Below are 17,633 nucleotides of genomic sequence, written 5' to 3'. Positions count from 1 at the left end.
GAACCGAGCAGCACGCCTGGAGACTTGTGAGTCGTCACGGACACATACCGCCCTCCCCCCCCCCCCGCCAAGGCGGAGAAGCGGCCGCCGTGGGTAGCGGGGAGTCGGGCCCACGTGCCCTCCGGGGGGCGCCGGGCTCCGCGCTCCCCGGCCCTGCCCGCCCCCGCACGCTCCGAGCCCGCCCGGGTAGCGGAGCTCCACCAACCGGCCCCGAGGAACAAGAAGGAGGTAGCCGGAGACGCTGCGGCTCTCCCGCCTCCCTCGGCTCCCCTCCCCCGCGGCCTCCGCTCTCCACTCCCGCGCCCCCGCTCACCCTCAACTCTTCGAAATCCGCCATTTTATACCACCCGCGGGCGCCGCTGCCGCCACCGCTCCCCCTCCCGCTGCCGCCAACGACACCGCCGCCACCACGGCCGCCGCCGCCGCCTCCAGCACCATCCTGTACTGGGCGCCGCAGAAGACGCCGCGGCCGCCGCCGCCGCCACCTCCGCCGAGCCCGTCACGTGACCGGCGCGGGAGCCCCGCCCCCTGCGCGCTACGGCCCCGCCCCTCGCGGCGCCCCCTGCCCACCAGCGCACCGCCTTCCGCCCGCGCTGGCGGCTCCCGCTTGCTCCCCGCACGTTTCCGGTGCCCAGGCTGCTGCTTGGTCCCGCTCAGCTCAGTGTCCCGCCTCCCTTCCCACGCGTCCCTACTGCGTCCCGTTGGCGTCGTCGTGACTGCAGCGTTACTGGTGGGCCTGGAGGAGAACCGCGGAGATGGCGGAGAGGAAGCAGTGACGCGGCCTAGTGACAGAGCGTTCGTTCGGGAAGACTCTTACGGTGCCCTTCACATGATGGCCGTGGACTACGGAAGCAGCCGAAAACAAAAAGAAATCATCCCCCAGAGTACTTGTGGAACAATCTGAATATGGGTGTTGGGCAAGCCATTGTTCCCGCAGCTAGTGGTGCAGGATGGGTGAGGCCTCTTTAAATTGCTAATACTCTTCAACTACTAACGTGGCTGATTCTTTCTGACCTTGAAGGGAGCCAGTGTGTTACTGACTGCAGAGTTTAAAGACTTGGTGTGTGGGGCTGGGGAAAAGTGAAATAAGATTGCTGTGCAGGGGTCAGGAAAATCTGGTAACTAGGAAAGACCAAATGGATGGACGAAAGCTTGCTGCTATTCCTAATGTGCTGACAAAGAAGACGCTGTCAAACTATAAAATCCCACGACCGAGGCCCGATTCAGATTTCCTTGAAGAGGTGGATGAAGACACCCACGAAAGGACTGTAAAACTGTATGATTAGGAAGACCCTGTTTGATGTGGCACCTACCTACTGCCTCTTTCCATCCCCTTCATTCCACCAACAACTGTACTCCGCCCTCCATCAGTCCTCCAACCTCTCCCAATATGTATGTTGGTACTTGGGCCAAGATTAATTTCCCACTCTTTCCTTTGCCTCTCTAATTCCTGTTCATTCTTAAAGGTCTCCCTTTGGGTCACTTCAGAAAGATCTTCCTCCACCCACCCACCCTCCAGTTTAATTCAAATGCTTTGTTAAAGTTAGGCCCAAAGAAATAACTGAAAGCCCAACCTGACTACACCTTTGTAATAAATGGCTGAGTGTTCTGAACTTGAGCCAGTGGGAAGTGGCCAGCTGACTCAAAGAAAAAAAAGAAGCCATAATCCTAGCTACTTTGGAGGCAGAGATCAGAAGATCAAGGTTCGAGGCCAGCCACTAGCAAATAGTTTGCAAAACCCTATCTGGAAAAAACTCACAAAAAAAGGCTGATGGAGTGGCTCAAAGCAGTAAGAGCGCATGCCCTGACGTGGGGGAGGGGAGAAAGGGGGCTGGCGGCGCTATAACCAATTAAGATTCTTAGTAGGTCAAATCACTTTAATGTTGTTTGACCACAATGAAGAGTTCTGAGAATCATGAAGAAAAGCTAATTAAGATTTTTAAGCTGAACCGGTTTCCGCCTATAATTCTAGCTATTCGGAAGGCAGAAATGATGAAGAGCTCAGTTCAAAGCCAGCGCCAGCGGGAGCAAATAGTTCCAGGGACCTAATCTCAAAGATGCCCAATATACACACACAAAAAAAATAAAAGGGCTGGCAGAGTGGCTCAAGTGGCAAAGCACCTGCCTAGCAAGCTCAAAGCCCTGAGTTCAAATACTAGTACTGTCAAAAATAATTATTTAAATTAAGCCCAGTGTGGTGGGGTGCTAAAGGCAGAAGGATCAAGAGTTCAAGGCCAGCCTGGGCTAAACAGTGAGAGCCTGTCTCAACATCACCAGCCCCACTCCCAAAATAAATATAGTTTCAACAATGTTCAGGAAGCATTAATGAACATCACTGGGCAAAGAGCTTCAGGGAAATAGGAAAATGAGTAGAATACAACATAGCCCTGCTATGAAGGATCCTACCTCTGTAATAGGGACCAGTGTAAACAAAACAGTAAAAGAAGCAAACACCACTGATACTTGTTTGGAGTGTTCTTTATAGTTGCTTATCCAGCATCCATTCTGCTATTTTCTCAATGTGTAGCAGCTACTGGCTGGTTTGGGTGCTGCACTGGCCTGACCTAAGCCAATAACTATTATGGCCAGGTGTGGTGGCACATGCCTATAATGACAGTACTCTGGAGGCAGAAGCAGGAGGATCTCTACTTTAAGGCCAGCCTGTGCTATATAGTAAGACCCTCTCTCAAAAGAAACAACAAAAAATGTTCTAAAGGATGATTAGAGCAAAGTTGGACATGTGAATCCAATTTCTGTTGGGGATTTCCAAGTTTGGGTGATTAAGTCAAGTGTGGGACTGTTAGGGGTTTGGGGTATGGCTCAAGTGGTAGAGCACCTGCCTAGTAAGCATGAGTTTAAACTGAGTTTAAACCCCAGCACTGCCAAAAGAAAAAAAATGTAATCAGAGTGAAGTCTGTAACATTTAGTCAATGATTAAGTATGAGACATCTGGCGTAGGGAACACTGGGCACTTTGCTGCAATGAGAAGCCCACCTGAGGACTAATCCCTTTCTTGAGCAAAAAATCACACACAAAAATCACCATTGACCTTGCCACTCACCCTACCTCTCTACTTGTCAATTTTGTTGAACTAATACATTTCCTCTGCTGTTTATATATATTAAGTTCCCTATTAGCTGCCACTAAAAGAATTCTGAAATACGACACTAGTTTGTCTCCCCAGACTAGCTTATTAATTTAGCATCTTTTTCTAAACTATACTCTGCAATAGTCATTCAGTATTCATTTAAAGAAAAGCCTGATGATAAAAGACGAAAAGGACACCTCTCTCTTCACTATTGGGAACGGTTCACCTCTGGTCCAGATTTGTAAATCCCACTATCAGAAAGAAGTCCCTGCTCTCACTGAGATGCAATTTCCTTATAATGTAGCATAACATACCCTTGGAGGCTACAGGCAGTAGCCTCTTCACGTGCAATAGGCCACACATCAAAGTACCACTTCTACCTACATGTAGAACTCTCCCACCAAAGGAATTCCATTAAATACAAATTTTCTCCTCATTATATTTCCAATGATAAAATGTTTTCACACTATCGATTGAATCTGTAGGAAATTACCAAGCTAGATCACCCCCTTAAAATTGGTCCAATTAGAAGACTCTTAAGTACTGTGATTAAAGTATCCTAGGGTAATACTGCATGAAATCAAAAGTCTCAGAAGTGGCTTTACCATTTACTAGATGTATAATTTGAGCAACATCTCATGGTAGTTTTCCTAATCTATAAAACAAATGATTATAGCTGATTTCAGGATGTTGGAGGATTAAATGAAAGTATGTGCATGTACTTCATAAACTTACAAATTGAAAGATGATGAATTTTTCACATCTAAATAGCTGACTAGCTAACTTCGTATCTGAAGAGCTGATAAAAATGCTGAAAACAAAAACCACTCCATTGAGAAGCATTCTTAAGAGCCATATTATATTCCTAGTAACTTTAGAAGAGTAATCAACCTAGTTGAACCATGCAAGGAATATTGAGTTTAATTTCAAGCACCTGTCATACTCTTTTTCCCTACCTATGTCAGATTTTACTGATTTTAACATGATTTTTTTTCCTCCCACACATTACTTCCCCTCTCCCTTAATCACACTCAAGCTTTCCAAGTGCTTTTCAAGCCACCTTTCTTTTGCCAGGCATACATCTCTAATCATACCTCCTCACTCCTTTGTACTTTGTAGATAGCGTTTGATCTTAAACTTTACTAAAACTAATATGAAGGAAACTGAACAATAGATTTTAAAGCTACAGTCCCTAATGACATTTGCTCTGCAAAACTTAAACACAAAAGTTGAAAGTATAGTACAACAGATATCTGTATAAGTACCAATGAGGTTTAACTATATTTTGAACAGTAATTTTTTTATTAAGGTATAATTTACATATAGTGAAATTCTCATGTCTTACGTAAACTCTTCAATTTGTTTACCATAATGCTTATCAAGATATAGAACACTGGACTGGCTGAGTGGCTCAAGTGGTAGAGTGCCTGCCTAGCAAGCATGAAGCCCTGACTTCAAACCCCAGTACCACCAAAGAAAAAAGGTGAATACCAAGATACAGAACATTTCCATCACCCCTAGGAAGATCCCTACTATCTCTTTCCAGTCTCCCAAGAAAAATAAACTTTGGTTTTTAATACCAGAGGTTAGTTTTTCATATTTTAGTGTCTCAGATATGTGAAATTACAGTGTTTACTCTTCTGGCTGACTTTTTTCATTAAGCATAACATTTTTGAGATTCCTTCCTCTTCATTGCTGAGTAGTATTACAGTGTATAAATAGACCCCAATCTATCCATTCTTCTGTTGATGGACATCTAAGTTATTTCCAGGTTTTTGTCTATTATAAATAAAGATGCTGTAGTCATTCTTATGCAAGGTATTTTATAGGTATATGATTTTATTTCTTTAAAATAAGAATGGAATTGATGAGACATAGAGAAAATATATGTTTAACATTTTACAAAAAAAAAAAACCAAAAATTTTTCAACTTTGCAGATGCTCATGTGTAATATAGATGGTTAATAACTTTAAATTTCCCTTTATTGTTGAGCTGGGTGGTGATACATTGTGGCATTTGCAAAGGTTCTTACAATATAGCAAATATATCATACTTGGATTCACCACCTCCAGTGCTCTCTTTTATCCTCCCCCTCTCCATTAACTGTTTTTAAGACAGGGGCTGAATATGTAGCCCCAGCTGGCCTGGAACTTGCAATTCTTCTGCCTTATCCTCCCAAGTGCTGTGATTACAGGTGTAGGCCACCATAACCAGTTATATTGAGGCAAATCTAGATTTAGGCCAAGCATTTTTCCTAAAGGAATTTGCCAACACAAAACTAAGCTGTGATTTTTGCAAGATTGCAGACCAAAAGAGAAAATCCAAATCTAGCCTGTACAGAAGTTGGAGAGTCTAATAAACACCCTCTATATTTAATATGAGGCCCCATAGAGTAAAGATAAGCCAGAATGAAGTCAGCACTCCATAAATTGCTATCTGGGTTTACAGTAATCAGAAAATCTTTGGAGCCAGGCATGGTGGTATATGCCCATAATTCTAGGTACTCAGGAGGCAGAAATTGGAAAGAAGCCTGTTTTAGACCAACCCAGGCAAAAAGCTATTGAGACACTGTTTCAACAAACAAGCTGAGCATGGTGGCTTATATGTGTAATCCCAGCTACTCAAGAGGCATAGGTAGGAGGATTGCTGTCTAAGGCCCAAGGCTAGCCCCAGCCAAAAACTCAAAACCCTATCTGAAAAGTAAGTAAGTAAAAGGACTGGGGATGTGGCTCAAGTGGTAGAGCAAGTGCAGGCCCTGAGTTCAAACCCAGAAAGGAAAGGGAAGGGAAGGGAAGGGAAGGGAAGGGAAGGGAAAGGAGGAAAGGAAGGAAGGAAGAAAACCTTCAACTATCAAGTAAACTGGTCCTAGAGTGGCATTGCATAGGCGCTAGGCAGAACGAACAAAACTCCTCTCCAGAAGAAGATAAGCCAAATCTCAAAATATCCTAAAAATAATATGATGATTAATCTTGATTGTCACAGATGCCTAGGAAATTAGTAAAGCATTCTTATGGATATGTCTGTAGGGGTGTTTCCAGGGACACTTGGCATGTGGGACAAAAACTGAGGTGGAAAGACCCACCATGAATGTGGGCAGCACCATCCAATTGCCTGGGCCCTGACTGCATAAAAGTGGAAAGAGGAAGAAGCCAGCCAGTAATACAAATTCTATTCTTCCTAAGCAAGTGCTTCTATTGCTGCCATTGCCTGTGGACATCAAATCCCAGCTTTGGCTTTTCAGTGTGGATTCATGCTAGCAACTCTCCAGGGAGCTTCCAGGCCTTTAGTCTCAGACCAGGACTGCATCATTAGTCCCTCTTGTTCTGAAGCTTCCAGCTTCTTGGACTGAGCAGCAACTGGGTTCTCTGGCTCTCCAACATGCAGATGGCCATTGTGGGACTATCCAGCCTCTAACGGTGTGAGCCAATCTAATAAACCCCCTTTATTGTTTTATATAGAGAATTAAATATATAGTTTATATATAAATGATATATAAAATGTATATAAATAAATTATATATTATATTTTATATGTATCAATGGGTTCTGTTCCTCTAGAAGACCCCGAACTAATACAAATTTCCAAAAACATAACCAATATACAGTCAAAAATGATTAGATCAGCTGGAAGTATTAGATAGTGCTCAATGATAGACCACTGGCCTAGCATGCATGGCCCTGGGTTTGAGCCCCAGCACTGCAAAATAAACAATAACAACAAAAAACCCAGGTCACACATGGAAACAAAAAAGGAAAAATATTCTCTTGAGAGCTCTTTCACTATGTGGTGCCCTCTCTTATGCTATGACACTTCAAGAAGGCCACCAACTGATGCAGGCACTTTGATATTGGACTTCCCCAGCCTTCATAACTGTGGTGAAACAGACTTGACCCAAGGCCAGATATCTAAGCAAAAGATGAGTAATAAATGGGAAAATGACCTGAGAACTCGGGTGGCTTAGGTCTTCTTGTCATCAACCCATATTTTCAATTTGGAGCTTCCTGACCCTGATGCCCAGGTCACAAACCACATCAATTCAGTCAGACTCTAGAGAAAGAGGAAACCTGGGTATCAGCATTTTGTAAAGCTCCCAGGAGATTCCAGTGTGCATCTATGGTTGAGGTTCAATGGGTTAGAAGTCTTGGAGAAGCAGACCTGAGGCCTATCCAGATGTGTACCTTGCCCCTCCCTCTTTATCCTGCATCACCTCTTCCCTGTCCTAGAGCTGCTACTAAAGGTACAATCAGGCCATATCCCTGAACTGCTTTCCACCAAGTTTACCATCCTGCCCTTGTTGAGAGCACTAAGAGACTACAGATTGAACTTCCCTGGTATTAGCTTGTCAGACATTGGCAGAAGCTGCCCTGCTCCTGGTTCTACTTGAATAATTTACTGTAAACAGTCTCCATTTTCTCCAGCAACCATGCTTGTTAACCAAATGCAGGTAAGTGAGGGATGTTGCTGACAGAATGTGGAATATGCATGGAGGAGACTTCTTAGAGGGAAGAGAATTGGATCATGGTCATTTCCCTGATCAAGGTCCAAAAACACATTGGATGGACTGGACTTGTCCAGGCTAGAAATCAGGATAAAGCCTTGGCAATGAGAATGTAGTAGACTTGGTCAGCAGAAACAATAAGGATATTGCTTGTGGGAAATAATGTGCAGCAGAAAATAGAAAAAAATCTGAAACTAACAGCCTTTGTGCACACCAGGGGAAATCAAGGAGGCTGTGAGTATGACTCAGAGACTTTATAAGAACATCTAAAGACTGATTCCCAGAGCAGAAAATCTTCCCTGCCCTTTGGAATAATGACGCCCCATTACCCAGAACTGTGAGTTAAAATCAAAGCAGCCCCTCTCACATGGAAGGGTGGGGGAAGGCTGATGCAGCTCCCATAGGAAATATTCCTCACTCCCACTCTGTAGGCTGAGAATCACAGGTATGACAAATCACTGATAAATCATGTCTACTAATCATATTTGTTATTCATATTCATCAACTATATTGTCATAGAAAAAAGGGTAAGAATCATAGGCCTAGAAGACTAAAATCCCATACAACTCTTCTTCTCTCCTTTCCTCCCTTCTCCTCTCCTCTCCTCCCACTCCTCTCCTCTCCCCTCCTCTCTCTTGCTCTCCCCTCCCTTTCCCTTCCTTTCATTTCCTTTTTTCCCCCCAGCTTTACTAAGATATAATTGCCACAATCCAATTTTGACCTACCTTTTAGCCTCTGCCTCAGCCTCTAGCCATTTTTCTCCATAATGTCCATTCTGTTCAGGAAGCATATGGTTTGGCTGAAATTAGTTAAACCCTCCCCCAATTGTAAGGGTAGGTATGATAAAGTTTGAATTATCACAATTTTAAAAGCGCTTCCCATCAAGATGTGGGCACTTGCTTTGACTAATGCATAATATAACAGAAATCCTGCCACACAAGACCCAAGTTAAGATGTCAAGAGGCCTTACAGATTCTGTTCTCACCCTCATGGAATGTTATACTCACGTGAGCAAACCAAAGGTAGCTTGCTTAAGAGAGTAAAGAGTGCAGAATGGAGGCAACCCAGACAATAGCAGATATGTGACCAACAGCATCCAGGACTAGTCAGCACCTGCCAAGTGACCCTCAATGCATGAGTGAACCTAGCCAATACCTCATTGTAGAGACTAAGCCAGACCAGCTGAGCCCAGCCCAAATTCCTGACCCAAAGAATCGTGAGCAAATAAATCATGAACAAAAGAAAATTGTTTTTAGCCACTAAAAGCAGAAAGAAAGAAGGAAAAGAGGAAGGAAGAAAGGCAGTGAGGAAGGAAAGAAGGAAGGAAGAGAAGAAAGATATATTCTTCAAAATAAATATGAGTCCAGGAAGAAATGACAAAAATTTTTTAATTACCTGAATGATAATGAAAATACTACATAAAAATTTGAGTGTTTTACCCAAAGCTGTGATCACAAGGAAATCTAAATCTTGTTAGAAAAGAAAAAAACACTGTGACAAATACAGTATAAGAATAAAGATGTTAAGCATAAGGGAAACTTGGGGGTGTACGAGAACTTTATAGTATCTCCACATGTGAAATTTCAAACCCATTTGTTCATGATAAGTAATCTTGCTCCTTCCTCAAGCTTGCGTGCAGGCAGCATTGAAGCCTAGTTGAGCTGGTCAGGATGAGCACAGACATGCAGCCATGTCGCTCTTCTTGCTTTTCCTTCTCTGTCACTATGTGGCCGTCAATGATCCCAAGAAACAGGAATGAAAGTGGTGCCTTCTCTGCCCCAGGACATAGTCTGAAACAAGATGGAGGGCGTGAGGAGCCTTCACATTTCACTTCACCCTTCCAACCATCACAACATACAAGCAACTAGACCTGAATTTTTCCAGACAACTCTTATTTCCTCAAAGTCTTCCTTAACTCTATGGAACAAGAAGCTGCCACTGTATAGGGCCCAGTATAGGGCTGCTTTCTTTTCTACCCAAACACAAACATATACAAAAGAAATCTCCAGTGCTCACTTCAGCAGCACATATACTAAAATTGGGACAATACAGAGAAGATGTGCCTGACCCATGCTCAAGGATGACACATAAATTTGTGAAGCATTTCATATTTTAAAAAAGAAAAGAAGAAATCTCTATATTCCAGACATGGTGTACATTCCTGTAATCCCAGTACTGGGGAGGCTGAGGTAGGAGAATTGAGAGGCCAACCTGGCTAAATAGTGAGAGAACACTATATGTCTCAAAAAAAAAAAAAAAAAAAAGCAAAGAATATTTATAGTTATATTTACAAGTGATAGGAAAAGAATGTCTGTTAGATTTTTAAAACATAATTTCCACCCTTGAATTGTTGTAAAAATGATTTTTATATATTTATATTTTCTTGGTGGGGTGTGGTAGTGTGGCTGAACTCAGGGCCTCAGGCTTGCTAGGCAGGTCCTCTACCACTTGAGCCACTCCATCACCTCTGTTTTTTGTGTTGGCTATTTTCCAGATAGGGTCTTGTGAACTGTTTCCTAGGGCTGGCTTTGAACTGCATTCCTCCTTATCTCTGCCTCCAGAAAAGCTAGGATTACAGGCTATATTTTCAATACTTGCTTCAACAAAATTTCTTGTCAATCATTTCTACCAAAGATTTGAAGACATTGTCATTAAAATAGTTTGATCAAGGAAGTATAGATATTTTGGGCTAGCTGAGTGGCTCAAGTGGTAGAGCACCTGCCTAGCAAGTATGAGGCCCTGAGTTCAAATTCCAGAACCACCTAAGAAAGAAATATAGACATTTCAAGTATTAAATCTGCTTATGAAATTGGACTCAAACTTTTCAAACTTTTGAAAATTTTTCTTTGAAAGTTTTTAATATAAATTTCATGTCTTGAGGGAAAAATAAATAAATTTCATATTTTATGTTTTCCTTCATATTTAGTGTCTCATTTTTCTTGTCATAATTATAAGGAAAAAATAATCTTTTTTGTGTGCGTGTGATACTGGGGTTTGAACCCAGGGCCTACACCTTGAGCCACTCCACCAGCCCTTTTTTATGTTGGGTGTTATAGGGTCTCAGGAACTATTTGCTCATGGCTGGTTTTGAATCTTGATCCACCTGATCTCTGCCTCCAGAGTAGCTAGGTTTACAGGCATGAGCCACTGGCACCCAGCAAAGTAAACATCTTTTTTTACCAAGTCCCCAGACAGGTATTCCTACATTCCCTCCCACTTATCCATGTGCAACACAAATTTTACCATTTTCTGTTTAGTTCTTGAAATAGATAGTGGGGACCCACTTCTCCCTGGGGCACTGGAACAGGAGTTACACACTGTTAAATACTGTTAAATCATTGCTAATGTTAAGGACAAGCCTTTACTGTAAGTGTCCCTTTTATTGTTTCTTTCTTTTTTTCCCCCCAAATGTACTGAGCTAATAGGGACTGGGAAGATTTGCCTCCTTAATTGACAGCTGTTAGACCCTTCCCCAGAGCCCTAAGTGAAGGACTGCCAGCCAGGCAGCTGGATTGCTCTCACACCAGCACCAGCCACTTTGAGCCCCAAACATAACTCCAGCTCCTGAGGGCACTGCCCCAGCAGCAAACAGCTTGCACTGGATTTTTTGCTACCACAAACCTTGATGATCTCTAGCAAAACCTGCATCCATTTTCAGCTGCGGCGGGGTGGGGCGGGGGTGGGGGGAACACTTCCTAGTGGCCCAGCAGGAAAACTGTGACTGGTGCAGAAACAGTCCTTCATTTGAATAAGGGACTGCCATGGTTGTCGAAACATAATCCTTCATTTGCATGAAGAGATTGCCATGATTGGTGCAGACACCCTTGTCACCCTTCTCTTGAAGAGTCTTCCTTACCTACTTTTGATTTTCATCATTAGTTGAGTGGGTGAGCTGGTAACACAAAGAAAAGAGCTAGTGTTGGTAGAGGCAGGCATAGGGCAGCTGGAGCCCTTCCTGTGAAAGCAGCAGGAGAGCTGACAAAGCTCCTGCCACTATCAGGAGCAGCCTAGACATGATCATGGCCATCCAGAATAGGTGTTGATGGTGGAGTGCCTAAAGCCATCCCAGGAGTGAAAATGGCTAACTGAGGCTTCACTGGTGGCCAATTGGGGCCCACAGCAGTAGAAACAGCAGCAGTAGCCTGCTAATTGGGACCAGTAGCAGGAGACACTCTCTGCCTTGAGTCCTGTCCTAGGCATGAAAGAGCTGTTAACACTTCCCACCTCAGGTTGTGAGGCTCAAACCCTGAGGCAGGAACTGTGATGCTGGAGGGTGTCAAATCCTGCTGCCTACTGTCATCTGCTGCAGCGGGTTACAAGACCTACCAAGGTCCCAAATAACTGGAAGAGCTTCTCCTTATTAAACATGATTTCTGTCTGGGTAAAGCAGTAGGACCTTAGCCAGTTGGTGTCGCAAACCAGCTGACCTAGAAAAGGAAGCACTAACCTAGAGAAAATCATGCATGCACATTCGTACTAGGAAATGTACTGGAGTACTGATTGCATGACTGTTGGCAATAGTGAAAAACTGAAAACAGCCACACTCATCTCAACAAGAGAGAAGTTATAAATATATTGTGGTAAGTTTCTGCAAAAGAATGGTATGTACTGGGCTGGAGGAATGGCTAAAGTGATAGAGCATCTGCCTAGCAAGCAGGACGCCTTGCGTTCAAACCTCAGTACTGCCATCCCCCAAAAGAATGCTACATATAGAGTTATTAAAAAAAAAAAAGCGTAAACCAGAGCTGCATATAAAAACAGGAACAAATCTCAAAAACAATATTAAGCCAGGTGCCATGGCTCATGTTTGTAATCTTAACTATTTGGGAGGCTGAGATTGGGAGGATCAAGTTTCAAGGCCAGCCCAGGCAAATAGTTTGTAAGACTCCATCTCCGGAGCAGATAATCAGAGCAAAATGGGCTTGTAAGTATGGCTAAAAGTGGTAAAGTGCCTGCTTTGCAAATGTGAGGCCCTGAGTTCAAAAACCCAGTCCCACAAAAAAAAAAAAAAGAAAGAAAAGAACAAAAAACAATATTAAATGAAAAAATTAAGTTGGAAGAAGTTATTGACCCTTCACATACATTTTTCAAAAGTATAAATGCTAGCCAAGCACCAGTAGCTCGGGCCTGTAATCCTAGCTACTCAGGAGGCAGAGATCAGGAAGATCAATGTTTGAAGCCAGTCTTGGGCCAATAATTCCTGAGACCCTATAATAACCAATACAAAAAAGAGATTCTGGAGTGACTGAAGAGGCCTGGAATTTAAACCCCAGTACTGCAAAAAAAAAAAAAGGTAAATGCTGTCAATTTATGGACATATTCATTTATAATGGAAATTCAAAAACATACATGCAAATGATGAATGACAAAACCAGGACAGTGGGTACCTCTCAGGGGAAGGGAATAAGATCTGTAAGAGCTATTTTGAGGCTTCCACAATATATTTAAAGCTGTTTTAAAAAAAATCTAAACCAAATATGGCAAAACATTAGGATTTGACAGAACTGGATGGTAGACATACTGGTTTATGCTACCATCCTTGAAACATTTAATAATCAAATAAAAGGCAAAATCTATCCAAAATCTGTTCATTCTTTAACACTTCCACTAGCACCATTGGACCTGGATGACTGCAGTGGGCTTCTATCTTATCTCCTTTTTTCTGTCTTATTCTGCTACAATTGTTCTCAATATAATGGCCAAAATTCTCTCTTATAAATATAAGTCAGATCTCAATGTCCTCTTATTCAAATCTTTCAATGGATTTATATCACTATGAAAATAAGGCTCTAACTGCTTATTATGTTCCAAAGCCTTTGTTTCATCTGCCTTTAGCGCTTAGTGTACTGTCCTTTCTCCTCCAGTATCATTTTCTATCCTCTTGAGTTGCTTTATTTTCCCTATGTAACTTCTCACTATCTCAAACTATATTAATTCATGGATTATGGGTACAATAATTGCCAGGACCTACTCTCAGTAGAAAATGTATTGCATGGGCTTGGGTGGGGGGGGTAGAGAGAGAGGAAGGGAGGAAAGAAGGAGGGAAGGAAGGAAAAAAGGAAGAAGAAAAAGAAGAAGAAGGAGAAGGTGAAAGAGAGGAAGGGATGGAGGAGACGGAGGGGTAGAGAGAAGGAGAAAAAGGAGGAGGAAGAGAAGTAGAAAGATGGGGAAAGAGAAAGGAAAGGAAGGAGGGAGGAAAAGAGAGAGAAAGAGAGAAGGAGGTAAAGAAGGAGGAGGGGAAATAAAGGAAGCAAAGGACAGAGGGAGGGAGAGACAGAGAGGGAGAGAGAGAGGACCGATGAAAAAGTTGGGATGGCATAATTTCAGTGGGTAAATATAGTATAATTGTATATGGAGGTTGAAAATTACAGGGTACTTTACCACCAATAACAACTTCTATAGCTAAGGTCCATGAACCACATATTTTCTGCTGCACACATCAGCCTTTCTCTTCTTCCCATAGGCTCTTGTAAAATTATTTTCTTTTTCAGTATTGGAGTTTGAACTGAGGGATTTGCACTTGCTAGGCACACGCTCTACAACTTGAGCCCCCTTGCAGACCTATTTGTATTATGAGATCCTACACCATAGCCACAGTTAATTCAATATGGAAACAACTTGGAGAAAAGTCTGTCATCCAGGGGGAGCAAACATTCTTTTTCTTGCAAATTTGAACTGAGTGTGTACAGGCTAAAGAAGTCAGATGAGTCATGATAATGGTAGGACACTTTGAGTGAAGAGAACAGCTGCTGTGGTGCTACTCTGGTCACTGCCCTTTCTGAATCTCATTGTTCAATGTTTCCTTAGCATAATGACCTAAGTTATCTCACTGTCCTATTCTGGTAAAACGTACTCCATTCATTTTTTTTTTCTTGAGACAGGGTCTCGCTATGTGACCCAAGCTTGTCTCAATCTTTCAATCTTCTTACCTCAGTCTCCAGAGTGCTAGGATTACAGATATGAACAACTTTCCCAGCTCCTCTCTCTTTTTTTTTTTTTTTTTTGTGCAGTGCTAGAGATCAAACCCAGGACCTTGTGTATACTAGGCAAGCACTGTACCACTGTGCTACAACCCCAGACTACCTTCTTCTTCTTTTTTTTTTTGCAGTACTGGAGTTTGAACTCAGGACCTCACGCTTGCTAGGCAGAGCTCTACCACTTGAGCCACTCCACCAGCCCTTTTTTGTGTTGGTTATTTTCAAGATAGGGTCTTATGAACTATTTGCCCAGGGCTGGCTTGAATGGTGATCCTCCTAATCTCTCCCTCCTGATTAGCAAGGATTACAGATGTGAGCCACAGATGCCTGGTTCTTTGTTTTTTGATGATTCATTCTTCAGTCTCCTAAAAACAAAAAAGGCAAATAATCTCAATTTCTCTATTTTTCTCTCTGTAGTGCTGGGGTTTTAAGTCAAGGTCTTATGCTTGCTAGGCACGTGCCCTACTACTTGATCCATGCCCCTAGTCCTTTTTTGCTTCAGTTTTGTTGTTTTGTTTTTAGATAGTGTCTCCTATTTTGTCCAGGCTGCCCTCAGACCTCAATCTTCCTATCTCTGACTCCTTCATACTTGGGATTATAGGCATGTACCACCAAACATGGCCTTCAAACAATCTCTTTTTTCTTTTTCCTGGTCCTGGGATTTGAACTCAGGGCCAACACTTTGAACCACTCCACCAGTCCTTTTTTGTGATGGATTTTTTCAAAAAAAAAAAAAAAGGGTCTGGCAAGCTATTTGCTAAGTCTGACTTTGAACCTTGATCCTCCTGATCTCTGCCTCCTGAGTAACTAGGATTACAGGCATGGGCCACTGGTGCCCGGTTCAAAGAATCTCTTAATCAAGGAAACTTGACTGAAGTAGTCCTTTCTATACATAGTTTCATTTAATCCTTGCAACACTGTGAAAGGGTGTTACTATTCCCATTTTACTCAGGAAGAAATAAGGCTTGAACAGTCCAATACCTTTTCCAGAATCATAGAACAGTGAGGTAGCAGGGTACCAACCCTGGCCTGTGTCACTATAGAGAAGAGCTCTGAACCATTACCTGTGTTTACTGGAAGGGCAGCACTGGTTCTGTGGCATAGGGTAAGTTACAAAAGAATGAAATTGCCTGACAATTTCTGGTCATTCTTGAGAATTCCCTCTCCGAGCATTCTTAGAGAAGCTCTGTCAAAAGCAGTTGCACATAAATGAGGGTGTGAGCACATAATCCACCTGTGTTACCAGAGGTGGAATGGGGAAAAGGATAAGGATTAAGGAGTAGAAAAGAGTAACCAAAGAGCTTGTATATTAAAAAAAAAAAAACTCAGAAATCAGGTTATAAAATATCCTTGTTGGCCAGATGCTGGTGGCTCAGGCCTGAAATCCTAGCTATTCAGGAGACAGAGCTCAGGAAGAACGAGCTTCCAACCCTGCCTGGGAAAATAGTTCCTGAGACCCTATCTTGAAAAAATCCATCACAAAAAAAGGATTGGTGGAGTGGCTCAAAGTGTAGGCCCTGAGTTCAAACTCTGGTACTGCAAAATAAATAAATAAATAAAATAAAAAATCCTTGCTGTAATCACAGCACTTAGGAGATGGAAGCAATAGGATCAAGAGTTGGGGGCTACATAGCAAGACCCTGTCTCAAAAATCAAGGGCTGGGCATGAAGCTCAGTGGTAGAGTGCTGGCCTAGCATGCACAAGACCCTGGGTTCCATCCCCAGTACTGCAAAAACAAGTAAATACATAAATAAATCAATTTAAATATCTTTGCTATAACTAAAAGAACAAGCAGAATAGCTAACTTTATCCAAATGATGTTGGACTGTAGTTTTTAAATTCTTTATAAAATTATGTGCCTTGGGTTGAAGATATGGCTCAGATGGTAGAATGCCTGCCTAGTAAGCATGAGACCCTGAGTTCAAACACCAGAACTACAAAAAAAAAAAAAAAAAAGAAAGAAAGAAAGAAAGAAAGAAAGAAAGTGCCTTGTGAACTGGGTGGGTGCTGGGGGCTCATGCCTGTAATCCTAGCTATGTGGGAGGCTAAGATCAAAGTTCATGGCCAGCCTGGGCAAATAATTGTTGAGACTGCCTCTTAACAAAGAAGAGCTCTGTGCAGTGGCAGGTGTCTGTCATCCCAGTGACAGCTGGAAGGGTAAACTAGGAGAATCTCAGTCCAGGCCAGCCTAGGGAAAATGTGAGACCCTAACTCCAAAATAATGAGAATAAAAAGAGTTGCAGGCATGGCTCAAATGGTACAGCACCTGCAAGCATGGACTTCTGAATTCAAGCCCCAGTAAAGCCGTCACCTTGAATCACTCCACCAGCCCTATTTTTGTGACGTGTTTTTTGAGTAGGGGCTCGAAAACTATTTGCCCAGGCTGACTTCAAACTATGATCTTCTTGATCTCTGCCTCCTGAGTAGTTTAGAATTACAGGTGTGAACCACTGGTGCCTGGCCAAAAAAAAAAAAGCTGACTTTTGAAATAAGTGGTAAGTTTAAGTTCTGTCTCATGCATATAAAATGATATAATTTTGAAATGTCATGAATGTTCACATCAGATACAATTTTGTTGCTTTTCCTTTGGGTGAGAGGCTATCTGGGATTGAACCAGGGACTCCATGGATGCTATGCTTTCCCTGTACATCTGAGCTATACTCACAAGTCCCACATAAATTTTAAAATATTTTTGAGACAGGGTCTTACTACATAGCCTGAGTTGGTCTCAAACTTGAGATCCTCCTGTGTCAATGTTCTGAGGGCTGGAATTACAGGCATGTAATACCTTTAATACTCGGAGAATAGTTTCATTGAATATAGACATCTAAGTTGACAGTATATCATTTTTCTTTCAGTACTTTAAAGATGTACAGGCATACCTCACAGGTAGTGCAGGTTTGGTTTTGGACAACCACAATAAAGTGAATATTGCAATAAGTTGAGTCATACTCATTATTTTTATTCTCAGTGCATATTAGAGTTATGTGTAGGGCTGGCAATATAGCTTAGTTGTAGAGCCCTTGCCTCAAATGCACAAGGCCTTGGGTTCAATCCCCAGCACTGCA

General features: G+C 42.5%; 1 protein-coding gene and 1 non-coding gene across 7 annotated transcripts in view; one reads left to right on the top strand and one right to left on the bottom strand.

Moving 5' to 3' along the window:
* The window catches only part of Pias2 (protein inhibitor of activated STAT 2), a 72,196-nt gene extending 71,729 nt beyond the window's left edge, over positions 1–467 (bottom strand). For 5 of the 6 annotated variants that reach the window (XM_074069874.1, XM_074069875.1, XM_074069879.1 and 2 more), the window contains exon 1: positions 314–467. In XM_074069874.1, coding sequence (XP_073925975.1) covers positions 314–337 — 24 coding nt within the window. In that variant the 5' untranslated portion in view covers positions 338–467. The remainder of the gene's footprint in view (positions 1–313) is intronic. The other variant, XM_020169190.2, reaches the window with a different exon arrangement.
* Positions 468–9,595: 9,128 nt separating this feature from the next.
* LOC141422811 (U6 spliceosomal RNA) lies at positions 9,596–9,702 on the top strand. The gene has a single exon (XR_012447534.1). It is a non-coding gene; the product is annotated as a U6 spliceosomal RNA (small nuclear RNA).
* Positions 9,703–17,633: the final 7,931 nt, after the last annotated feature.

Source organism: Castor canadensis, chromosome 4 (genome assembly GCF_047511655.1).
Source record: "Castor canadensis chromosome 4, mCasCan1.hap1v2, whole genome shotgun sequence".
NCBI lineage: Eukaryota > Metazoa > Chordata > Mammalia > Rodentia > Castoridae > Castor > Castor canadensis.
This window is presented reverse-complemented; position numbering and strand designations above follow the sequence as displayed.